Source organism: Culex pipiens, chromosome 3 (genome assembly GCF_016801865.2).
Source record: "Culex pipiens pallens isolate TS chromosome 3, TS_CPP_V2, whole genome shotgun sequence".
In the NCBI taxonomy this organism is placed as follows: Eukaryota; Metazoa; Arthropoda; class Insecta; order Diptera; family Culicidae; genus Culex; species Culex pipiens.
The window spans coordinates 77,997,581-78,023,894 of NC_068939.1; the positions used below are offsets into that span (position 1 = coordinate 77,997,581).

The window sequence follows — 26,314 nt, forward strand, 5'->3', positions numbered from 1 at the left end:
CATTAAAAAGTTTAACTCCATGTTGCACGCACACACTCTCACTTTTAATTTCTCGATTCTGTAGGCATGCGTGTGTAAGTGTGTTAGTGTGTACGTCAAACCGCACAGGGTGCGTCAAAACTGCAGACTTGGGATGTTCAAGTGTCAACAACAGCTGAATTTTTTTTCAGAAATAGAAGTATCAATTCTATTAGATGCAAGGTTGTATCTCTGCATTTAATTGTTCGATTTGGTGAGTCCAAGAACGAAAAATCAAGAAAATTTTCTCAGCTGTTCCATTTTTTCTGGAGGACATAGAGTATGTAAAAGAAGTATCAAAAGATCGGACTTGTTATGCCCTTGTAAATACTTTTTTTACATACTGTAGATCAGGGTTCTCAACCTTTACTGGTCCATTCTCCCCTTGGATGAATTTCAAGAACTACATTCCCCCCTTTAATATCTAACTAATTGGTAACATTGCACATACGTCATTATTTTAACATTAATATTTGCAGAAAGATTACATTTTCCAAAACATATTTTTTCACTATCGACAATTAAATAAAGTATTTTTTATAAATGTTCCTTAAAAAGCAAACGCAAACACAGTTTTTTTTAGCAATCACAGGCAGAAATTTGATGACAAATAAGTTGCACAAAAAATATTATTTTAAACTCGATTAGGCCGATGCAAATATTTAAAAAAGTTTTTGTCCCTCGGCCCTGGCCAAGGTCAAGGGGGGGGGCAAAAAAATAAAAAAATATAAAAATTTAAATAACAAGCCATAGTCTTCACCTTTCAATGAAAAAAGTGTTTTAAAATGCATTTTACACTAGTTCAGTTGTTTTGCTATCATTAGTTTTCAAAAAATCTAAGATCAGACAAAAACAAAAATTGTATCGAAAAAAAAGATTTTGCATCGAAAATTTTCAAAAAATCTTAAGATTTTTTAACAAACCCAAACATGCTAAAAATTATTTTAAACGCAGGAGAATGTATTTTAATTTGATTTCAGCTGGTTGCACTTGAATTTTCATTGAAATTTTGAAGTTTATTGTAAAAATATTTTTTTTGCCCCCTGATTTTTCGGGCCAATTTTGAAGGGGGGGTGACAAAAACTTTTAAAAATATTTGTACCAGCCTTATTTTTCAAAGTAATAGAACTTTGCTCAAAAAGATGAAAAACTTCCAGAAATTTTTGTAAATAATGTTCACAAAAATTCGCATCAACGCAAAACCTTAAAAACATACAACACCTAAGCTTCCATCCACCCCGGGACACGAACTGACGACCTTTGGATTGTTAGTCCAACTGCCTACCAGCGACTCCACCGAGGAAGGACCCAGGGAGACGACTCCTACACCTGGAATGAGCTAACGACCTAACCCTCTAGGTTAGACCGGGGCCAACATTTACTTCCCCGTCAGACCGAAGGCGTGGTCAGACAAATCTCGTCTCGAAAAATGCCACCGGAACCGTCTGGGATCGAATCCAAGCCGTCTGGGTGAGAGGAAACAACGCTTACCCCTACACCACGAAACGAATTTCAAATAAAAAAAACCGTGAATTTCGGTAATAATTATTTTTGAAAAATAATTAAGTATCGAACAAGTCAAAATATCTTGACGACAATGCAATATTTCATCCTAAATCAACCTGCACTGCTTTATTCAGAATTTTATCTGTCAATCACTGAATTTTCATTTATTTTTTAATTTTTTAATTATGTAAAACTTAAAAAAAATATTGATTTTGCTCTGGGTGGTATGGAGTTAAATGATGAAAGTAAGTTTTGACTTTCGAAAACAAAATCATTTTTTTAAAATATGGCACTAGTTGAAAAAAATCTATTTTGAAAATTATACAGTCTTGAACTTATGTTTTTTGATAGCGAGCCTTAAAAAAGGATTTGTTCATTTGATTTAAATTGAGATGTTGAATTCTTAAAAATTAATCAGCGATCACCCTAATTCCAGGGTGTTCAACCGCCCGTGAAAACGCAAATCTTGATGGCTGCCTCGCACGCTAGCAAAAGTAAGTAAAGTTCCACGAAAAGAAGAGTTTTTCTGCTGCTGCTGACAAAAAAAAACGAACGTCGTGGAAGAAAAAAGTCCCACGCAGATATGGAAAATCGCTTCACCCTGCTCTGCTTGGGTGGGATTTGGAGCGTAACCGGAGTGGAGTGAAGAAATTTCTACTTTTTTGTACTGCTGCAACAATCACGTCTTTGGCGTCGTCACGATGAAAAACTGCTTTCCCTGGGTTTTTTTTTTTTTTTTTGGAAAATCCTCTCGAATGGCACCACCGTTAATAATTCAAACGAAGTGGAAAGCACTCTCCCAGCAGGGGGAGGCAAGCAAGAAAAACGCGCAAATCCTTAACAGAAATGGTTCATAGTGAAGAATTCAATTTTGCAAAAGGAAAATTGCAGATTATCACTGTTCATCATATGGGGGGTGGGGGTTAGCGGGAAACAGGGCCAGATCAAAGCTTGAAGATCAAAGGTGCCTTTACCTGAAATAAATAGTGCGCGAGGCAAAAAGTGAGGCAAAAACCGCGCTGGGAAAATGAATTCGGTTGAACGAGTCTCTCCCGCTCTGAAAAACTTTGACCTTTTGTTACCGGTTTTGTCGGATTGTGGGTTTCGACTTTATGTGCTTTGACTTTGAACTTTTGAGAGTTTTAAGCCAATTTGTTGCGATTAACTGAGAACTGGATTTGCAGATAGTCCAATGGAACTTATTTTGCTTCATTGATGGAGTTTTGTTTTGCCGATTCGGCAACAAAGAGGTTTAGTTCCTAAATAACCTAAACTCATTTAAAAGGTTAAACCACAACTAAGCTTGTTATTTTTCTTACGAAGTATTGTACACCAAATCAATTTGTTAATTTAACCAAATTAACTGAATTAACTCTTATTTTTCCCTTTCCCTCCAACAGATGAACATACTGGTAATATCGTTCCTGGCGCTGGCGTCACTGTCCACGTTCCCGGCGCCGTCGCTGGGAACGCCGGCCTCGGCCGCCGCCGCAGACGTGTCCGATCCGAAGAAATCGCTGGCCGCGGCCGCCGTCGCCCCCATCAACAACAACGGCCTGAAGGAGGTCTGGCAGGAGGACGAACACGAGGTGCTGATCCGGAACGAGCGGGGCACCAAGAACGGCGGAGGCGCCGGAACCGCTGGTAAGAAAGACCGCAAAAAAGACAAAACCCAGTCCTCGTCCTCTTCACCATCATCATCTTCATCACCACAATCCTCGTCCGCGGGGGGTGCCAGCAATGGCCACCAGAAATACAACAAACAACAAAACACTAAACCCAAACCGTCTGACCGACAGCAGGCACAGAGTAAGTTTTGAAAATCTTTATTTTCTTTTGTTTGGTTTTGATTGGCTTTCTTTTGTAATAATTGGTTCGTCTTATGTTTCTAACAAAATTTCAAGTAGTTTTGCGAATAAAACAAAATTTAATACACTAACACCATTTTTACAAACTCTGTATAGTTTCGTGGTTTGAGTTTATTGTAACACATTTCCGAGTCCATTTCATACAAGTGAAACCTCTAACAGGACAAGTAAGCTAAAATTGTAAAAAAAAAAACAAGAACCTAATAATAAGCTTTAATTCTAACATAACTGCAGTGTGAATGAGTGAGTGTGAGTTACTGGAAAATGTTTAGTCAATTAGGGTGGGTACTAGGGTGTAATATCAAAATCGATTTTCCAGCACAGCACTTTTTCAGAACCTTTTGGGGTCCTAAACAACTCCCCAAAGTTTGGGACCGATTGGTTTAGTCCTCACATTGCGCAAAGCGATTCAATTTTCCATATAAATTTGTATGGAGAAAACCATATTTTTGAATAATGAAATTTATCAAATCCACGTTTCATGCTATATCAAAACCGGACTCATATTCGGAAGCTCTTAAATGTCCTCTACAACTTTCCCGAAGAGAGTATGGTGCTAACTTGCTCCTCAAAGAAGATATAGCGTCCTCAAAACTCGCCTAAAACGTGATTTTCGAGCAAAAAACACGTTTTAGACGAGTTTTGAGGACGCTATATCTTCTTTCAGGAGCAAGCTAGCACCATACTCTCTTGGGTAAAGTTGTAGAACACATTCCAGAGCATCCGAATAAGAGTCCGGTTTTGATATTACATGAAACGTGGATTTGATAAATATCAAAATCCAGAAAAAAATGTTTTCTCCATACAAATTTATATGGAAAATTGAATCGCTTTGCGCAAAGTGAGGACTAAACAAATCGGTCCTAAATTTGGGGGAGTTGTTAAGGACCCCAAAAGGAACTGAGAAAGTGCTGTGCTCACTTAATTTGGACAACTTTATTTTTTCCATACAACCATATTACACCCTAGTGGGTACGTTTTTTAAAATGTTCTCCGATCACGTTTCAGTATTGTCCGTTTCTCTCAAAGGTACACGCCGCGCGGCATTTCAGAATGTGTCGCAGACATTGTTGCCAGCGATTTTCTACACTTTTGGTGCAATAAAAAACATACCCGGCAACAATGCCATGCGATTCGAAGAAGAAGATCAACAAAAACAAAACGTGGAGTATGGGATTTGACAGCGCGCATTTGCCGAAAGTGCGGCGCGTCGTTTCCAGGCTGATTTGCCGCGTGTTTTTTTCGGGAATACGCGCAATATGGTTCCCCTTGTAGGACATGCCCATTAGACATCAAAAATACGTAGTTTTGTGAAAATTTGGAGTATTTTCAAAAAATATTGTTATTACATTCGAAATGTATGAAAAATTTCCGATCGTTCGATACCCACATTGTAAAAACGGAAATTTTGAGTATTTTATTCGAAAATACGTAGTTTTGTGAAAATTTTGAGTATTTTCAAAAAATATTGTTATTACATTCGAAATGTATGAAAAAATCCCGATCGTTCGATACCCACATTGTAAAAACGGAAATTTTGAGTATTTTATTCGAAAATACGTAGTTTTGTGAAAATTTTGAGTATTTTCTAAAAATGTTGTTATTACATCCAAAATGTATGAAAAAACCTGATCATTTGATACCCATATTGCAATAACAATATATTTTTGGTTTCTTTAGAGAAAAAAAAGCATTTTCGAAAAACAGGAAAAATGCGTATTTTTGTGAAAATTTTCATGAAATAATAATTTAATGGATAGCTGACATCATCCCAATTTAAAAACACTATAATTTTTTATGTTTGCATGATTTTTCGTACGATTCAAGCCAATGTCTACCATATAGCCAAAATCCCATAAGCTCTGTGCCTCGGTTATGCACGCCTCGGTTTTGCATCCCCCATATGCGGTGCTGAACCGAGGCATGACTGTATTTTATTGTCGAATTCAGAATCTTTGGATAGCAAATTTGTGTTTTGTTGCTAATATTTCAACCACGTGGAAGCTCGAATCCCACCTCATTCATTTTCGTTTTTGTTCATATTCAAAGTTCAAATTCCTGATTCCAAATTTTAAAGGTACCGACCGGGATTTGATCCCTAAACCTTCTGCTTGTGAGACAGAAGCCGTAACCATTAAGCCACGGAGCCAATGCGCTAATATTTGGCATGGGAGCTCTTATGGGCATGCCCTACAAGGGGAAAGATACTAAAACTTGATCGGAGAACATTTTGAAAAACGTATACGTTACGGTATACCCACGCTATTAAACATGCTTTTTGTACAAAATCATCTTTTGATAAAGGTTTAAACATTTCTCCAATAAACGAAATGGTTAATGGCCTATCTACAATCACTTTACTTAGAAAATTGTACTTAGCGTAGGAATTTGAATCCATGCAAAGGAATCTGATCTTCCACAATGATAAAGTAAGCAAATTGGTGACTTGACGTATGGTTTAGAAAATTTCAAAACCTACGGCAAGTTGACGTTTCTATATCAAAGGTAAACAAACAACTGCATAGCAACGTATAACAGCCCAGCAAGTTTGTTAAGTTGATTGTAGATGACGACAGTAAGTTACGTACTATTTCTAAGCAATTTATCTGTTCTACGCAACTTAACTATTCTAAGTAAAGTGATTGTAGATAGGCCATAATGGTTTTGTTTTCTAAAAGTTTATTATGTCATTGTTTTTTACGTAAAATAATAACAATCAACCTAATATCTTTTAGTTTATTTCAATTTAAAAAGGGAACTTTTTATTTTTTATCCGGAATCTTAAAATTGATTAAACATTAATAATGCCAACGATTCCAAGTCGACGCTGTCGTGCTAGCTTGCCGTACTTAGCTTTTTGACGTTCCGAGAAAAACGCGTTTTAATGTTTGACCTTGAATAAAAAAAATGAGAGCACGCAATGTAAACAATAACAATCAATAAAATCGCACTTAAATCAATTTTCAGGCTATGTCAAGAAAGCACGACAAAATTGGAACTTCTTTCATATGAAAAGTGACAACAATGCACGGAGTTTTGTCGGGTTTTATTGTGTATCTCAGGATTGTAATCAAAGTTGCATTGTTAATTTGATTTGGTTAATTGCGATGAATTTTCTTGAAATAATTCGAACTGTCAAAAATCCACCAAAGCATCTACCGGTGGATACTTTTTTACCACATCCGGGACCGTGGTGTAGGGGTAAGCGTGGTTGCCTCTCACCCAGTCGGCTTGGGTTCGATCCCAGACGGTCCCGGTGGCATTTTCGAGACGAGATTTGTCTGACCACGCCTTCCGTCGGATGGGGAAGTAAATGTTGGCCCCGGTCTAAGCTAAAAAGGTTAAGTCGATAGCTTAGTCCAGGTATAGGAGTCGTCTCCCTGGGTCCTGCCTCGGTGGAGGTGCTGGTAGGCAGTTGGACTCACAATCCAAAGGTCGTCAGTTCGAATCCCGGGGTGGATGGAAGCTAAGGTGTAAAAAGAGGTTTGCAATTGCCTCAACAATCGAACCTTCGGGCACCAAGTTTCGAGTAAGAATCTCGCAATCGAGAACGCCAAGGCAATGCTTTAGAGCGAATAATAATTTTTATTATTTACTTTGCTACCACAGTTTTTTTGTGTGATCAATGTGGTTGATGCTTTGGTGGATTTTTGACAGTTCGAATTATTTCAAGTAAAGTTATCGCGATTAACCAAATCAATTTATCAATGCAACTCGACTTTTTGAAATCTGTGAAGGTCAAAAGGTGAGGCATTGTGAGCTGCACAAAATGACGTTCTTATCTAAATTTGGCTTAAAATTTACATGCGACAAGTTAGAACGAGAGAATTAATCTGGCAGTTGTTCTGCCAAAATAATCAGCCCTATTTTGTTAAGTGATTGAGGTTGTCCTTACCGAGTTGGGTGGTCAAAAATCGATTTTTTGAAGATTTCCGCAAAAATCATTTTTTTTAAATATGTCCAGAACGACTGAACCAGCTTTGCTCGCCACATTGCATTTTTTTTTGTTTGGGCTATAAAGGGTGTCATTATCGAGTTAGGGTGATCAAAAAATTGTTTTTTTTTTTATTTGAGATTTTTGCAAAACCACATCGGCTGAACTGATTTTTGCTAGCAGCATTGCTAAAGAAAGGTGGATCTGGCGTTTCTAGTTTCCAAACTCTACTATTCTTTCCATAAACAGGTCAAGTTATGTTAGAAAAATACTTATATTATCGTGACTTATCGTGTTTTATTTCTGATTAATTATATGCAGTCGGCAGTTTCTCAGACTAACGTTAACTTTTTCACAAAACTCGAAGTGTTAAACAATAGTTGACCTCTCCAGCTACCATTCAACACTGCGGGTTTTGTTTAATATTTACCTGTTGTCTTGAAATTTGCAACATATATAGTTTCAGCGGTTTAAAATGGTTATGCGACCTTTTCAAATGTTGCTTTAGAGAACATGTTTTTGAAAAAAAATCGGGCGCAAAAAATATCTTTTTTGAGTAATTTTTGAATTACTCGTTCGTCATCTAAAACGCATGGCTTTCCTTCTCTTTTCGCTGAAATCCACCCACCGCCATTTAGCAATGGTTGGCGTTCCAGTAAGTTTGCGCTGAATCCAACCGCAACGAAATGCTCTCTCTACTTATTACAATTTCAAGGCGACGGATACCAACCGGCAAACCGGAAGAATCCCTTTCAGGAAGCTGATTTCATCCGAGCGTTCAACCAACCATACCAAACCACCCTCGCTCGACGTTCGTCGCCGGTGTGCTCGCTTAAGTCATTTTGAAATTTTGCATTTCTTAGAAGCTTTTTTAAAGTTGTTTAAAAAAATATTAGTAGAACTAAACCGACTAAACCATTCTGATAACCCCCGTGTGCTTGTTTGAGCGTGTCTAAACATGAATGTATGAGTGTGTGTGCCACTTCACTGACCTAACCCGTAACTTCCGGATCCCCCAATTTCGGGGGGATTCGCCTTTTCTCACGCTCCAAATAACTTTTCTCTTTTTTTCCCGCCTCCACTTGAAATTTCATTTCCTGCTCCTGATCCACCCCCCGTGCTGCTGATTTTGTAACCTAACCAACCGGAACACCACCCTCGTCCACCAGACTCGCAGTGCCGTTACACCAAGGGCCCGTGGACCGAGTGCGACGCCAAGTCCAACACGCGCTCCCGGACGCTGTCGCTGAAAAAGGGCGAGCAGTCCTGCGTGCAGACCCGCACCATCCAGAAGAAGTGCAAAAAAGGTAAGCGCAGTTTTTGACCTGTGGGGTGGTTCCATGTTTTATGATTCAACAAATCTAATCTTAATTTTCAACCTTTTGAATTTGAAATATAAACTTTAATTCGTATGCAAAGGATCTACCAGGATAATCATACCTATTCTGACAAAATAAATAATAAATTTAAGAATGCGTTTGTAGCTGTCAACACCGAAAGATTTTTTTTGTTTTCAAAAAGATCATACGGTTTTCTATGATATAAGTGGGAAGATTGAACCTAAATATGATTTTTCTCAATATCAAAACAGTTTAAAACATGTTTTTGAAATGAAAATCATTATCTTCTTATATGGTCAGTATTTATCCAATAGCCCTAAGATTTTTTTTTTCTTAAAACATTTTATCCGGAAAAATCACTAGAAGCTATTTCATTTCAGTTTGAATCTTCATTTCATTTATTTTTTAATCCGCGGGAATTTTAGAATAATGCTAAGGTAATTTCAATTTTATCCCATAATCTATTATTTACTATGCAAAAGACGTTACATAATTCACCTTAAGATGGTTGGTGCCTTCCTCACATTGAATAAAACTTTAAACAAAATATTTGTCAAATTCCCTTTACTCATTTACACATAAGTGCTCATCGGAAAGAGTTTTTTAATACCTTTCTTTAAATGCAAAGAATAAACAATTTAAAAACACATAGAAAAATAGAAATGCCGTTTTAGCTATACCCTAAGGTCAAGGTTTTTAATCGATAGAATTACAGACAATAATATTATCGTCTAACGATAACGATAATGATTATCTTTTTTTTAGTTCTCAAATTATGGGTATCAAACGATTAGAAATTTTGCATGCATTTTCACTGCTTTAGAGTTTTTTATCAGTTCTCTTGGAATTAAATGCTCTAGTTATCACAAAATACCGTATTTTCCAAAAATACTAAAATTTTCAAAAAGTGCCTTATTTTTTAAAAATACTCAAATTTTTATAGTTAGCAACATTGGTAAGTATCAAACTCAGCGAAATTTGACAAAAAAAAACTTTACAAAAAATTAATATTTTTATATTAATTTTTTGTAAAGTTTTTTTTTGTCAAATTCCAAAATTTTGACAAAATACCGTATTTTTCGATAATATTCAAATTTTTAACAACATGGGATCAAACAAAATTCTCAGGTTTAATCTTTTTGATGTTTTTCACTAGTATTTTTTAGTTTAGATGTTTTAGTTTAGTTTTTATGTTTTTAGACTCTAAAACTGTGAAAATGCACACACAATTTTGCACTACAAAAAATACGGTATTTTGTGGAAATTTTAGTGTAAACACGGAAAATGCAGGCAAAATTTAAATTCGTTTGTTACCTTTAATAGAAATAATGAAAATTTTAAGTACTTTAAAAAATATGGTAAACTGTGGAAATTATACTATTTTATTTCAAAAACTCCCAAACAGTGAAAATGCTAGCAAAATTTCAAATCGTTTGAAACCCATATTGCAAATCATGAAAATTTTAGTACTTTCAAAAAAATCGGTACAGTCCAGACTCGATTATCCGAAGCTTTGTATGGGACTTCGGATAATCAAATCATTTCGTTTTTTTTTTCTTGTTTTAAACATCAAATTCGAGTTCTGCGACCCAATTTTAACCAAATTTGAATAGTTGATTGCTTATTCAATAATAAAATGCATTTTTTCAATATTTCGTCTCCGCCATATTGGCTCGCCATCTTGGATTAAAAAAAGTAAATCACTTTAGCGTAGTTTAGGGGTCATACTTAAAGCTCAACAATCAAAAATAAGACAGCGAAAAAAATTTTGTTCGTGATTCGATAATCCGAAGTGAAATTTTTCCGAGGCCTTCGGATAATCGAGTCTGGACTGTATTTTGTGAAAATTTTAGTATTTTACCAAAAAAAAACTCTAATAAAAGTGAAAAGCATACCAAATTTAGCTTTGATGATGCAAATTATGAAAAATTTAGTATTTTCGAAAAATTACGATATTTTGTGAAAATTTTAGTATTTTTGAAAACGGTATTTTGAGCAAACACTAGAACAGTTAAAAATTATACCAAATTTCGCTTCGAGTACTTGTGTACTTAAAAAAATACGGTATTATGGGATTTTTAAATATTTATACTTTAAAATTTCCATATTATCGAAAAAAATATTTTCTCAGAGAAAGCTTCGAAAATTCAACATAATTTGGTTGGATAAGGTCAATTTTAGAAAAATATTTAAAAATAATTTATCATCCGTTATCGTCGATAAAATTATCGCCGATAGAATCAACGGAATAACAATAACCTTGCTTAAGGTGAATGATCAATTTTGGACCAAAATTTGATTTGCATTGGTCTTATTTTAATTCAACAGGCTGCACTTTTTTTTTTATTTGAAGTAGTTTTAGAGTGCAGTTTTGCAGTTTTGAACTCTCAAACAGCAGCGTTATAAAACAAAAACCCTCATTATCATCAATCAAAGATTATGTTATTGAAAAAGCCCCTCTATCAATATATCATTAAAAATATTCATTTTTGTGGATGAACTTTAAAACGTTGAAGTTGTTTTTGATGATGTACGATCATCACAAAATACTCATTTTGAAAACCTATTTTGAAAATAATCGAATATGGGAAACTTAGCAATATGGGTTTCGAACGAAGCAATTTTTTAATGAATTTTGGCAAAATCATTGCTTTCAACACAATACTAAAAAACATAATTTATTAGGCCGATGCAAATATTTAAAAAAGTTTTTGTTCCTCGGCCCTGGCCGAGGTCAAGGGGGGGGGGGGCAAAAAAATAAACAAAAATATAAAAATTTGAATAACAAGCCATAGTCTTCACATTTAAATGAAAAAAGTGTTTTAAAATGCATTTTACACTAGTTCAGTTGTTTTGCAATCATTAGTTTTCAAAAAATTCTAAGATCTGACAAAAACAAAAATTGTATCGAAAAAAAAGATTTTGCATCGAAAATTTTCAAAAAATCTTAAGATTTGTTAATAAACCCAAACATGCTAAAAATGATTTTAAACGCAGGAGAATGTATTTTAATTTGATTTCAGCTGGTTGCACTTGAATTTTCATTGAAATTTTGAAGTTTATTGTAAAAATATTTTTTTTGCCCCCTGATTTTTCGGGCCAATTTTGAAGGGGGGGGTGACAAAAACTTTTAAAAATATTTGTACCAGCCTTATAGGTGTTTAACGAAACTTGATTTTGAATACATTTTAACAACATTAGAAAAAAAATATTTTGAGTTTGCATAGTTTCAAAAGTTGAACTTTTTAAAAGATATTGAAAGTTATAACGAAAATTGCTGACAACACTTCGTACCAAATGGTGGAAAAATCGTGTCATTCCGGTTTATCTGAACAAAATTAGAAATCTTACAGGTTATTCCCAGGCCTGCGGTGTATGGTTTATTTAACGTAAAGAAATATGTTTTTCATTAATAAAAGTCAATGCTTATTTTGCTTGAACATGTTTGTTTTAATTTATTATTTTAAAGGTTTATAAAAAAATAAAATATAAAGTGGATCAATGCAGAGGGAGATTTTCAGTAAAGTGAACTCGTGTAGGTTGGCCCCACTTCTCTGTTTCCGCATAGAGCACCTTTGCCAACCTGTAGCCTGTAACTCTTTGTAATCACTTTCCAATAACTAACCCAATCCTTTTATTCTTTGCAGCCTGCCGCTACGACAAGGGCGCCTGGTCCGAGTGCGCCCCGAACGGCCAGATGTCCCGCACCGATAGCCTAAAGTCGAGCAGCGACGCCACCTGCCAGACGTCCCGAGTGGTCAACAAGAACTGCAATCAGGGCAAGTCGAAAGACAAACAGAACAAGCCCGCCAAGGCCGAGAAGAAGGAGAAAGGTGAGGGTTGAGAGCCAGTTTTTTTTTCAGGGTTTTTTTGTGGGCCTCTTTGTCTCTTTCACAGGATCTATTTTTTTGTGAGGAAAATTGCACACGAAATCAAGTTTTGCTGATTTATCGAGAACCGGAAATGAACCTCCCGGAATTGGTTGCACTTTGCTAATGGCAAGTTGTGTGCAAGTTTAGAAAGTTCGTTAGCGTTAATCGGGTTACAATCTGAACAGAGAGCGATCCAGAAATTGTCGAAATTCAGTGTCCTTTACGGTGCGAACTTTGTCCAACAATTGCAGCATCATGTGAATAAAAAATACACTCAGTTTCAAAGAAAATGTTATTTTCTTGAAAATATGTTTAACAATGAGCAGAATCTTTTTCCTGTTACTGAGTGTAAAGTGCATGTTGCTGCAATTAGGATGCTACACTGGTCAAAGTTTTCCCCGGCACACATATGTAAATACGCAAACCGAGAGTCCCCCGTAAACTAAACCACCATCGTCAGTACCATCCTCATCACTGGAACTTTGTTCTGTATTCTATCTGTTCCTGTCCCGACCTGTTGTTTGCAGTGCGCAAGTGGAAGCGAAGACTTGCCAAGTTGTACAACAAACAGCGGAACGCAACCGGATCGCAACGATAGTGTTTGGTGGCACCCCGTGTCCACATCGCTCGGTGTGGGTTTAAACATAGGTAACAAACACGCAGGTTCCAGGAGCCAGTTTGAGGCTGCAGTTTGAGCTTAACCACGCATAAGCACACGTGTGCGAGTGTTTATGGTTTTCACCCAGCCAGTGCACACCTTGAATGGGATTGAATAGAAAATTAGTACTTGAATACGCAACACAATTTTCAATATGAATGTGGACTGCATAAATTGAGTATAAGTTCTTCTTTTTACTTTAAAACGATTTCTGGACATCCTTGTTTGAAATTTGAGATTTTTAACAATTTTCACAAAAAAAGTTGAAACTTTGGGGTGGTGTTAAAAAGGAGTCCGATTTGCATGTAAATCGGGAAACTTGATTGTTTTCATTAATCGACCTTTAAGCACCATGCATCTCCAGCTAAATGTACTGTGAACTCATTTCTATGGAGGAGCATGGTAGTTTAAGATCGATTGAAATACCGAAATTCTATAACATTTTTATCAGAATCATTTCAATTGATATTCACCATTTTTGGGCATGTTACTAAAAACATTCTGAAAAAAAACATATTCTATGATTTTGGTCAAGGCCAAGCTTGAGCCAAATAGGAGCACTTCAGTAATAATATTTTTAATACCCATGACTCAGGGTGGTTTAGAAAACACTCAAATAGTAAAAAAAATACAGTTTTGTTTAACGGACAAGAAAAACAAACTCTAAAAATAACTGTTAAATTGAAGAAATCAAATAAAACAATCTAAATTGGCTGATGGGATGTCAACAAGTAATCTAACCTGTTCACGTCAGTTACTGTTTACATTTAAAATGAGCTGGATATACTGCTTTTTTTAATTTACGTAGTTTTGCTTAAAATAGAAATCAACTAAGGGAAAATGCTTGCTTACTTTTCAAAATACTTTTGGTTGCCTACACAGCAAATTTTGGATTGCCATTTCAACAAATAAAAAATAACTGAATGCGATTCAGTAATTATCACTTTTGCTGGCAGTGAACAAAAACATTGCTGAGAAATCAGTAACAGTAATTCTGCCAAATTGAAATGTCATTTATAATTTATTGTTTAGAAGTGAAAATCCTCCTGCAAATGTGTTGTCTATTTTTTTTTTTTATTTTGCATGGTGATTTTTGGAAACAAAGGTATGGAAAATGTGAAAAACAAAAGCCTCGATGCAAACTAGTTGCTTTTTTTAGGTTTGGAGGATTGCTCAAACCACCAACTTTTTCCAAACGAAAAACAATAATAATGACAAGTCAGTCAAATATGATTTGGGAAATATATGTATAAAAGCATATAAGGAAATATATGGCAGCAGGCTTGGCCGAATGGTTAAGCTGTCTGCTTAGTAAGCGGAAGATCATGGGTTCGATTCCCATCTGATCCAACCTTCCATCGGATGGGGAAATAAAACGTCGGTCCCGGCCGTTATGTCATTCCAAGTGTAGGAGTCGTCTCCACGCTATAAGTACACACAACACTTCAAACCAAGCCTACTCTGGTAGAATCGCTGGCGGCGGTTGGACTCGCAATCCAAAGGTCGTCGGTTCGAACCCTGGAGTGGAGTAAAAATAGGGTTGGGTGCTCTCCCCATTCAAACCTTTGGACTCCTAGGTTCGAGCAGAAACTTGCAATAGAGACCACAAAAGACCTGGGATCGTTAAAGTGAATGGTTTGATGTTTGATTTTGATGTATAAAAAACAACATTGGAAACATTAAAAAAAAATCAAATTATTCGCTCTACAGCATTGCCTTGGCGTTCTCGATTGCGAGATTCCTACTCGAAACTAGGTGTCCGAAGGCTTGATTGTTGAGGCAATTGCAAACCTCTTTTTACACCTTAGCTTCCATCCACCCCGCGATTCGAACTGACGACCTTTGGATTGTGAGTCCAACTGCCTACCAGCGACTCCACCAGGACAGGACCCAGGGAGACGACTCCTACACCTGGACTGAGCTAACAACCTAACCTTTTTAGGTTAGGCCGGGGCCAACATTAACTTCCCGTCCGACGGAAGGCGTGATCAGACAAATCTCGTCTCAAAATTTGCCACCGGGACCTTCTGGGATCGAACCCAGGCCGACTGGGTGAGAGGCAATCGCGCTTACCCCTACACCACGGTCCCAGTCAACATTTTTAATGGCAAGAAAAATCAAATCATGATAACTGAAAAACCAGAAACGAATGCTGAACCTTCATCTAATCTAATCTAATCTAATCGAACACAAGCGCAGCCAGTCCGAAGAAAGCATCCTGGAAGAACTTGTGGTTAGATTACGCCCCAAGTTCTTTCTTGTCAATATTGGGTAATTCTCTACCAACTCACACGAAATCGGGAAAAGTTGCCCGACCCCTCTTCGATTTGCGTGAAACTTTGTCCTAAGGAGTAACTTTTGTCCCTGATCACGAATCCGAGGTCCGTTTTTTGATATCTCGTGACGGAGGGGCGGTACGACCCCTTCCATTTTTGAACATGCGAAAAAAGAGGTGTTTTTCAATAATTTGCAACCTGAAACGGTGATGAGATAGAAATTTGGTGTCAAAGGGACTTTTATGTAAAATTAGACGCCCGATTTGATGGCGTACTCAGAATTCCGAAAAAACGTATTTTTCATCGAAAAAAAAAAACACTAAAAAAGTTTTAAAAATTTTAAAAAAGTTTTGAAAAAGTTACTTTTTGCGTTTTTCTTCGTTTCGTCGTCCGTGTCTGTCGCGGGTGACTATGAACGGCCATGATCGATGACGACCAACTTTTTCAAAACTTTTTTTCGTAAAATCGCGATAACTCGTGATGTTTATAAGCAAGCCCCTTATGTTTATATATCAATTTTTTTGTAATTGTCTGCTCTACAACTTTGTAGAACATTGTTACACTCTAAAAAATAACCCTGCAGTTAGAAAAAACACGAAATTTTAAAATGAAAAATTTTGTTCTAAATGAAAAAATGACCCTTCTGGGTCAATGTAGATTCGAAAAGTACATTAAATTTCCCATAAAATAACATGTTCCAAAATTTTTTACAGTCGAGTAACGGAAAATGGGAGAATTTTTAAAACTTTTTTAGTGTTTTTTTCGATGAAAAATACGTTTTTTCGGAATTCTTAGTACGCCATCAAATCGGGCGTCTAATTTTACATAAAAGTCCCTTTGACACCAAATTTCTATCTCATCACCGTTTCAGGCTGCAAATTATTGAAAAACACTTCTTTTTTCGCATGTTCAAAAATGGAAGGGGTCGTACCGCCCCTCCGTCACGAGATATCAAAAAACGGACCTCGGATTCATGATCAGGGACAAAAGTTACCCCATAGGACAAAGTTTCACGCAAATCGAAGAGGGGTCGGGGCAACTGCTGTGTGAGTTGGAGGAGAATTACCCTATTAATAATTGCGAATGCTGAACCTTCAGCAAATGATCTGTCAAACTGACAAAAGAATGTTATTGTCCGTTTCTCTCAAAGGTACACGCCGCGCGGCATTTCAGATTGTGCCGCAGACATTGTTGCCAGCGATTTTCTACACTTTTGGTGCAATAAAAAACATACCATGCGATTCGAAGAAGAAGATCAACAAAAACAAAACGTGGGGTATGGGATTTGACAGCGCGCATTTGCCGAAAGTGCGGCGCGTCGTTTCCAGACTGATTTGTCGCGTGTCTTTTTCGGGAATACGCGCAATACTAAATAAATTTTCAACAAAACAAAGTGGCACTTCCTTTGCCAAAATTTCTGTTGATTTGACAATCGTTTGAGTGAAATTTTAGTCAATCATCTGTCAAAATTACAAAAGAAAACAATTTTTTTTGCTCAAATTCTGTAAAGTTAAAGTTATCTTTGCAAAACATTTTTAATAAAAACTAGTGGTTACCATCGAGGCATTTGTTTTTCAAATGTCTCTTACCTTTGTTGCTTAAGATTAAGAAAAATAATTTAAAATCGAACACAACACGCTTGAAAGTTGATTTTTACTCAAGCAGCATCTAAACAGAGAGAAAATTGTTAACACTTTTGAAAGCAAATAGACTGATAATAAAAATGTGATAAGAAAATACATACTCACCAAAGTTTGGACAATTTTGGAGTTTTTTTTTTTTTGTTCTTCTCTTGCTAAATTAAATGACAATGAATTGTGTTTAGCATAGTTGAACGGAACTCTGCAAATTGTACATAGATTTGAAGTGGGATTTCAGGATACCTTTTTCCATGTGAGCTGTAGAATTTTGATATTTTGTTTCGAGATCTTTAATATTGTATTTGATTTGGATAAAACTTTGTCCATGCATTTCTTTTGTCAAAATCAATATTGCAATTTTCACTTCAAACAAAATGCAATTATATTTTAAATTACCTCATCTAATGTTTTTATTTCGATTAGGCCATAAGAAATTCAATTCAAAATTCTAACATATATTATACTGAGCAAATTAGCAACAAACGAATTTTGTGTGTTTTTTCAATCTTTGTTTAAAAATTAATAATTTTGATAATTCATTTTTTGTCAAGTTGACATAAATAATCAAAATCAACTGTCTTAATTTAATTGGAATGGGTGAATAAAAATTACCATTATTTTAATCTGTCCAAGAACATTTGTTTCAAAAAAACTTCAATAACTAGTCATATAAACCTTACAGAAACATGAAGTTAAATACAAGGCAAATAATATTAAAACGGAACACAAATGATATTTTTTGCGTGATTTTAAATTATATTGCGGCACCTTTATTATTCACGTTTGAAAAAAAACTAATGACACACAAATTTTGTGTTTTACAAGCACAGTCTCACGCTAAATACAATGTACCTAACCATATTTCTAATCCCATTTTTTTATCTTCTTTTCTCCCCACCTCTCAACCCTTCAAAGGTATCCGCAAGAACCGTCAGTAAGTGATGTAAGCGCCAGCGTTTCTTTTAATAAGTCATCATTCATCACCATTTGCAATGCAGAGAGAAGCACACGTACAGACACAGACACACATACATTAATCATCGAACACATGCACTCCAGCCGCGCCACGCCGCATTGAAATGAGTTTCATCCCGAGAATTGCCAAATAATTGCAAAAATCATTGACAAAAAAACAGCTGAAAGAGGCAGAAAACAACAAGAAAAAAAAATGTCGAACTTAACTTATCACAAACAGCCGAAACTTAATTGAAGATTAGCCGAACAAAACCAACACAATGAAGCGAATACACAAACACACTCTCACGAACAACAGAACAGAATCACAAAATCCATTTATTCGTTTTAACAACTGACATTTGTAAAGTAAGTAAACTTAACAAGTTTATGGGTAAAAAGAGGAAGGAAGAAAAATAAAAGAAGAAGAAACAAAAACAGCAGAAGGAGAAGCCGGAAATAACTTACGTGTTAAATAAAATTAAATATAGCTATTAAAAAAAGGAAAAGAAAAAACTTTATATAAAATAGTGAGTCAGCGCAGAATAAAATAGAACGCGATCAAAAAAACAGCAGAAGAATCCGTGAGGCGTGTGCGTTGTAGTGAGTAAAATCAAAATCAAACTTCTAGCCGAGAGCAAATCAACGACAGAAATCTAAAACACTCTAAAACTGCAACAGCTATCAAAACAAGAACAAACAAAAAAAAGATGCCGTTTTCGAACTGGAAAGCGCAAAGTTTTCGCTGGAAAAGAGCCAACTTTCGCAACTCTCGAGTTGAGGAAGAACTAGATGAGCAAAAACTGTAACCATTTCTTGAATTAATTCCATTACCTAATTAGAGTAGAGACAAAACAAAGCAACACAGAAGAAAAGAATCTGCAGCAGTTTGCAAAGCCAAGTTATAGAGAAATTGTAAAATTTTACTATAGTAATGTGTCTACCCCCCAGCATCACCGATAAAAAATAAGAGCGCGAGAAGGCGAGAAGAGAACAATAGCATCACTTTTAAGTTCTACGCTTGATAGGTCCGCGAAACAAGCAGAAAAAAACTCTAATCAGAATAATCCCCATTGAGATGTAGATGTCCTCTTTAGCGTCGAAAGCAAGCAAAAATATCAAGAAAAAAAATCCCATTCATTCCCTGCTGCGCGCAACTCAGCTCTTGTATGTTTGATGTTCAACGTTAAGATTACTTATTTAAAAATGCACAAACCAAACAGCAACACAAACGAATTGGTGCGAAACCCCTTTTCGCAAACGTTGTGTGTGGGTGTACAATAGAGTCCGAAATCAGCGCCAAAATTACAGAAATAAAAACAAACGTAAAAATAGATAATCTATTGGGAAAGCAAACAGCAAAATCTAACAAAAACAACAGAAAGAAAAACAGCGAACAGAACACAAACAGGCAAAGTAAAACGATGTAAGAGAGCAAAAAAGGGGAAAGAAGCAAACAGTAAAACTAGATAAATATTTATGAAAAACAAAACAAGAAACACAAAAGAAAAAAGTGGTAAAGCTGACACAAACATATACACACATATTCTTAGTATTATTACTGTATTAAAAATTTGTCTTTCTCTCCGCGCTATAGAAACGAAGGGTATACATTCTTGAACAATTCTAAAGAAAACACACACACAGAAATCGATGGCGACTTTTAGAACATTAAACAGTAAAAAACGAGTGTGATTTTGTGTGTAGAGGAGAACGATAAAAAAATTCCAACTAAACAAAATTTGAGCACACACTCTTCAAGTTTTGGTTAAGTCTTTCTTCGTTCAAATGTTTGAAGTTGTGAGTTTTATCGGTTGCATTTGGCTTTCGTTTTGGCTAACAAATTTTACACAAAAAAAATCAATAATTTGGTTCGGTTCAAAAATGACAGTCCAGCGCAAATCCAGTGTGGTGGAGGCGCCGTTCTGGGCAAGTTTCGTACACGGTTTGGTTCAGCTCATTCAACAACATATACAATAACTGTAGATTTAAAAATATCAAATTTCTTAATAAAACATATTCTTTTGTGATATGTTGTACGTGGCGGGTTGTTTAACTTTTGCGCTGATGACAATTCCTTTTCCAAACATCAATGCTATCTATCTGATAAGTTTGTTCCAGTTCCATAAATATAACGCCTGAATAGTATGTGGCGCGGGTACCAAATCGCATAATGTTCAGGCGCATGAGGGTTGCACCACACTGTCTGACTTCAGAAGAATTGTTTCTCAAAAAAGAGGTGAGAAATAAATTATGTATAACAGCTTTCTATATGAAACCTAAAATACAAGCAAACAGAGCAAAGTCGCAGCTACTTAAAGACGGCGTTCGCTCCTTCTGAATAACTATCGATGAACTACGTTTTGAATCTTCCATCTGTCGCATAATGTCAAAATTTGACGAATGTCATCTAACTTGAGCCGTCACTGATACTAACACCTTGCACGTTACCGTTATTAAGCACGGTAGCGTTTCAATTTCTTCTGAATCGTCTAAAATCGTGCATTTAATTAACGATTGCAAAATACATCCTGATATCTGTTTCAGGAAAGGACTCGGCATTCAAAATGAGACGTTTATTCGTTTGGTGTAATTATTGTAAATGCAGAAGTGTGTAACAACACAATGAAATTGATTAGACGCCATCTTTGACATGCCTACTCTAGCAGTCGTCATCCAATCTCACGATGTAGGTATTTTTCGACTAATTCTTCAAATCTTCCACGGCCAGAGTTTCCTGATAATGCGTGAAGTCCATTCAGCAACACTTAAGAGCGAGTCCACGAGCAAAGCATACCCATCTCGCATCGACCTCACCAATCTGCCTGAAATTTTCAGGGGTTGTTTGTACATATAAAACTAGCATCTGTCCAAAATATGAGCACTCTAGGTCAAAGGGAAGTGGGGCAAATCGGGACACAAAGTTTATAGGTTCAAAAACGCCAAAAATCTTAAAAATGCTATAACTTAGGCAAAATTCAATTTATTTTCAAAATTCAAAATGCACCTGAAAGGGCTTCAAAAATGCAACAAAATGCAGGATAGAGGACCCCAATTGGTTAAATCTAAAGGGAGTTATTGGCATTTTAGTGAAAAAATAGCATAATTTTCAAACTCAAATAAAAAAGTGTTCCATCCAGATATCAACTCGGTTCGACCTGCAGCTTGTAGGGGACATCTGGGACTACCATCTGAGACTGAGAACGCTTTGGGTAAGGCAGTTTAACATATTAAATAGACACTTTTACTTTTAGTAAATTTTTTGGTTGTAAATTTATGCTCGGGGGACCCCTAAGATCTCATTTTCTGGTGATAATTTTATCATATTCGTGTTTCTGAGACAATTTCACAAAAGAAACATGCATTAAAATGTTAATTTTGATCCATTTAAACCCTTTAAAAAATAAAAGTTAAAAAAAATCTTCGATTCACATTTATTGAAAATCAAGCTCGTTTCCAAGGATACTAGATGACACCAGAAAAAGCAGCTTTTTAATTTTTTTTTGAATTTTTATTTTTTAAAGGGTTAAAATGGATCAAAATAAACATTTTTATGCATGTTTCTGTAGTGAAATTGTCTCAGGAACACGAATATGATAAAATTATCACCAGAAAATGAGATTGAAGGGGTCCCCCGAGCAAAAATTTACAACCAAAAAATTTACTAAAAGTAAAAGTGTCTATTGAATATATGTTAAACTGCCTTACCCAAAGCGGTCTTAGTCTCAGATGGTAGTCCTAGATGTCCCCTACAAGCTGCAGGTCGAACCGAGTTGATATCTGGATGGAACACTTTTTTATTTGAGTTTGAAAATTATGCTATTTTTCCACTAAAATGCCAATAACTCTCTTTAGATTTAACCAATTGGGGTCCTCTATCCTGCATTTTGTTGCATTTTTGAAGCCCTTTCAGGTGCATTTTGAATTTTGAAAATAAATTGAATTTTGCCTAAGTTATAGCATTTTTAAGATTTTTGACGTTTTTGAACCTTCAAACTTTGTGTCCCGATTTGCCCAACTTCCCGTTGACTTCGAGTGCTCATATTTTGAATAGATGCTAGTTTTATATGTACAAACAACCCCTGAAAATTTCAGGCAGATTGGTGAGGTCCAAACGACGTCCCATACAAAGGGGTATGCCCTGTTCGTGGACTCGCTCTTAAGCCGTTTAATCTTAATGTGAATCTTGTTTCGGTCTTTTTTCACCTTAAAAGGTTCGGGAGCTCTGTATAGCCTCTTTCATGTAGGTTGACCTGAATCCCAAAATCCTTTCACCCAGAATAATGTAGTATATTAATTCTCTGAGACTATAGTCAACCGCCGTGATCTTTTTGACGTTTAAAGAAAAACACGTTTTATTGTTTGACATTGTAAACATAAACAAACACGTTTTGTTTAACCGGTTACATACATGTAAATCTTTCAAGGATTTGTACGAGCACACAAATAAACAAAAACAAATCATGCATTACATGAATTTGCGAAACATACAGATACGAATAATACAATCGAGCCTATAAGAACTCGATACCAAAAGGAAAAATGAAAGCCGTTAGCACGGAACCGTTTCTTCTCTTTAGCGCTTTACTTTTTAACAAAAACAACCGAAGTGACAACGTTGCCCACACTGCCACCAAACTTGAACGTCGGCGTCGGAATAACGACGTGCAGCACGAAATGCTCCGCGAAGCTCTTCACCAGTTCCGCCTGCGTCCAGTTGCACGACGTCAGAATGAACATTCCGTCATCTCGCAGCAACTGCCGCACCGCACCAATGTACAGCTCCCGCATGGTTTTGGAATCGTCCGGGTTCAAACTAATCGCATCGTACGTGCCCTTGTCGTGGACCACACTGAACTTGCCCAAGCTCCGCACGACCGCATCGTCAAGTAAATCGGCCACTTTGTAAGTAATTGAGAGCTCCTGGTCGGTGCAGATTGCTTTCGCCAGCTCGATTGCCTTTGGCGAGTAGTCCACCCCGGTAAGGTTCGAGTAACCTTCGCGGGCCAACTCCACCAGCATCATGCCGTTGCCACTTCCTTAAAAATAAAAATCCCACTAAAAAAATCATTCAACCACTTTAAATATAACGCAATTACCCAAATCAATGATAGCATCGTCCTGCTTTATCCGGTCCTCCTGCTTTTCGATCCACCGAATTATGCGCAGCTGACTGTCCTCGTCGAACCAAACCTCACCGACATCGCCGTGGTCCTTGTAGTTCTGGATTTCCGTGTCGTAGCTCGCTTCCCAGTACTCTTTTGTGCCCAGCTCGGAGCTTTCCAGTTCCTCGACTTGATCGGCGCTGCTCATTTCTTCTGTTGCTGCTGCTTTTAGCGGTTTATTTACCAAGCTGTTGCCGGCGATTCCTCCAAAAAATTTTAATTTAGAATATTGTTTACAAAACGGCTCACATCTCCCTAGCTTTCACGTGCTTGAAATGTCAAAAAGAACAGGGGTGAATTCTCTGGGTGACGGGGATGACAGATTTGATTTTTTTTTTGTAACTACACTCAACCCCCGGTGGTTGGTCACTTTTTCGTTTGACACTTTTTTAGTTTGTACCCCGTTAGTTGGTCAATGTCAAACTAAAAAGTGACGAACTGTCACTTTTTACACGGCGCTCACGCACACTATCTAAACAAACGTTTGGTAGTGTGTGTGAACTCCGTGTAAAAGGGGTGTCAAACTAAAAAGTGACCCCGTTCGTTTGACAACAGTTGGTGTCAAACCATCGGGGTTTGAGTGTATTTCAAAGTTGAGTAAATAATAAAAAAAATGTAATTTTATCAAATAGGCCGGACAAATTTTAGCCTCATTTTTTTCGTACAATACATGCGCACGTAGACAACTCTACAATTTCATAATTGGGCCAGCTAATCAATTTGTATGATTCTACCGGATATTTCGATATTTGCTCAAATGAGAATGTTGGCCCCGGACTAACCTAAAAAAAGGTTAGGTCGTCAGCTCAGTCCAGGTGTAGGAGTCGTCTCCCTGGGTCCTGTCCTGGTGGAGTCGCTGGTAGGCAGTTGGACTCACAATCCAAAAGTCGTCATCTCGAACCCCGGGGTGGATGGAAGCTAAGGTGTAAAAAGAGGTTTGCAATGGAGCACTTCCATTCGAGCAGTTTTTACTTTTTTCCACAATGTATTTCTTATGGAGCAAACTGTCAAAAACTGCTCGACTGCGGGTGCTCCATTGCCTCAACAATCAAGCCTTCGGACGCCTAGTTTCGAGTAGGAATCTCGCAATCGAGAACGCCAAGGCAATGCTGTTGAGCGAATGATTCGATTTTGATTTGATTTTGATTAGATTTCATGGACATGGAGATTTAGATGGACGACCTTTGAGTTGGAGCGCCCGCAGCTGATAAATAGTTATCAGCACCTGCTCTGGAGACGGGGAAGAGGGAGATCAGGAAGCTGAAGAACAACAGAGCTGCCGGCAAGGATCGGTTACCCGGTGAGCTCTTCAAATATGGAGGAGAGAAACTGGCGAGGGCGCTTCTGGGAGGAGGAGAAGCTACCGGAGAAGTAGATGGATGGATGGTGTTGTATGCCCCAACTACAAAAAGGGTGATAAACTAGGGAAAATTAGTGGAATCCTTTGGATCACGCTTAGGGCTTCTGTGCGCTGTTCAACATTGTCCTTGAGGGCATAAATCGAAGAGCGGGCATCGACACGAATGCCAGATTTTTCAAGTGTCAGCCAGAATAAAGATTTATTCTTATCAGTGCCAAATTTTGACAGATTTTGCCAGATTTTCACTTTCTACCCATTATGAACAACTTTTTGATTAAAATTAACTAATTTAATTGAAAATAATAAAAATTAGAATGTGTTTTTCTTAGAGGGAATGTTAATGAAACATTTTTGAGGTCAATTGAGGAGCATTCTACAAATTTTAGAATTATTTCATATCCTCCCTTCCCTTTACCATCGAGAATGGTTAGATTTTCGTCTGCCAGATTTTTCCAGATTTTTTATCGATACTTTGTCAGATTTTTCTAGTTTTTACCTGGTAATGTAAGGTATGCACTTCGGAAGAAACCGGTCAAGAAAAAATTCAAATGGGCAGCAGCGGTAGCGAAAGCAAGCCAGAGAGGGTGAAGAAAAGCCCCAAGAAAACGTTCCCTCTCTTTTGTCCTGCCGTTCTCAAAGCTGTTTCTTGACCCCTTTCCTTCCGATCTGCAGACTAGCCTTAACCCTGCTACATACGACGAAATTGGAGTACATGAGAGGATGGGGTTCGAAGGACGTCGGCGTTGTAACGGACAATATTTGTATTCGAGTTGTTTGATGCGTCAACTCATCCCCGGAAATCGGACGCGGAAGAAATCCCCTGAGATCACCGAAGCTGTCGTCGGAGAAGGAAAAGACTTTTCCACTTAGTGGAGCAGAATGTGCTCAACAACAACAAGTTTAGCCCGCTAGCGGAAAGAACTTCACGGCCTTTTACAGGCTTGTGAAGATAACGTCGCTGTGTCAATACGATTTCGAGCCAACTTTCAAGATTACCCGGTTTGGCCGGTTTGGCACCAAGGTAACCAGCTTCTCTGTCGAAGACTTTGACAAGTTGCAAGAGCGCTTCAAGAAGCACAAAGTGGAATTCTACACCAACCAACAACGATCGCAGCCTAGATCGCAGCGGATCGTTCTACGTGGTCTTTCGGATGTGGATCCGGAACAAGTCAAAAAGCTGCTGAAAAGGGATCTCAAACTGGACGTTTTGGAGGAGCATGCCATCAAGCGGAAGGAGCAAACCACCGCGGACGAAATTCCGTACAATATCGTCTTCTCCAAGGGATACACAACGCTGAAGAAGCTTTCCCCAATGAAAATCATAGCAAGCTACGTAGCAAGCACTATCATCCGGTGGGAGGCCTACCGGAACAAACAACCTAGAGTGACCCAGTGTAAGAATTGCCTGCATCTGATCGTACAATAATTTTGAAAATTCCTGATTACATGCCGATTCTCAAAAAGCAGAATGATTTTAGTTCCCCATTATCAATCAAAACTTTTAATGACAAAAATGTCCCTCGTTTTCCGGAAACGCAAAACGTCATTACAAGTGATGCCGGAGACACAGCTTATTTGGATTCGAAGTACAGACTTTGCTATTTCTACAGATTTACCAATTTAATATTATGGTCAAAAATCATACCAAATTAAAAAAGTTTTTGAACATTTTGAACTAATTTTGCTTTTATAAAAAGTTATTTATGTTTAAAAGTTTTTGAGC

The 26,314-nt window shown here is 37.0% G+C and overlaps 2 protein-coding genes across 4 annotated transcripts in view; one reads left to right on the forward strand and one right to left on the reverse strand.

Annotated features, from left to right (window-relative positions):
- Positions 1-20,105, forward strand: part of LOC120424875 (uncharacterized) — a 413,383-nt gene extending 393,278 nt beyond the window's left edge. For all 3 annotated transcript variants that reach the window (XM_052709230.1, XM_052709231.1, XM_052709229.1), the window contains exons 3-7: positions 2,925-3,333; positions 8,496-8,633; positions 12,314-12,499; positions 13,066-13,186; positions 18,028-20,105. In XM_052709230.1, the coding sequence (XP_052565190.1) occupies positions 2,925-3,333; positions 8,496-8,633; positions 12,314-12,499; positions 13,066-13,136 (804 nt within the window). In that variant the 3' untranslated portion in view covers positions 13,137-13,186; positions 18,028-20,105. The remainder of the gene's footprint in view (positions 1-2,924; positions 3,334-8,495; positions 8,634-12,313; positions 12,500-13,065; positions 13,187-18,027) is intronic.
- A 2,329-nt stretch (positions 20,106-22,434) lies between these two features.
- LOC120424877 (EEF1A lysine methyltransferase 2) lies at positions 22,435-23,459 on the reverse strand. The gene is made up of 2 exons (XM_039589137.2): positions 23,166-23,459; positions 22,435-23,105 (listed from the first exon to the last, which is right to left on the reverse strand). The coding sequence occupies exons 1-2, from the start codon at positions 23,377-23,379 to the stop codon at positions 22,651-22,653; spliced, it is 669 nt and encodes a 222-aa protein (XP_039445071.1). The 5' UTR covers positions 23,380-23,459; the 3' UTR covers positions 22,435-22,650.
- Positions 23,460-26,314: the final 2,855 nt, after the last annotated feature.

Excerpts from the sequence above, each read along its gene's own strand:
- LOC120424877 (XM_039589137.2), bottom strand. The coding sequence starts at position 23,379 with ATGAGCAGCGCCGATCAAGTCGAGGAACTGGAAAGCTCCGAGCTGGGC. Across the intron at positions 23,106-23,165 it reads CGATGCTATCATTGATTTGG|GAAGTGGCAACGGCATGATG; the intron begins GTAATTGCGTTA and ends TTTATTTTTAAG.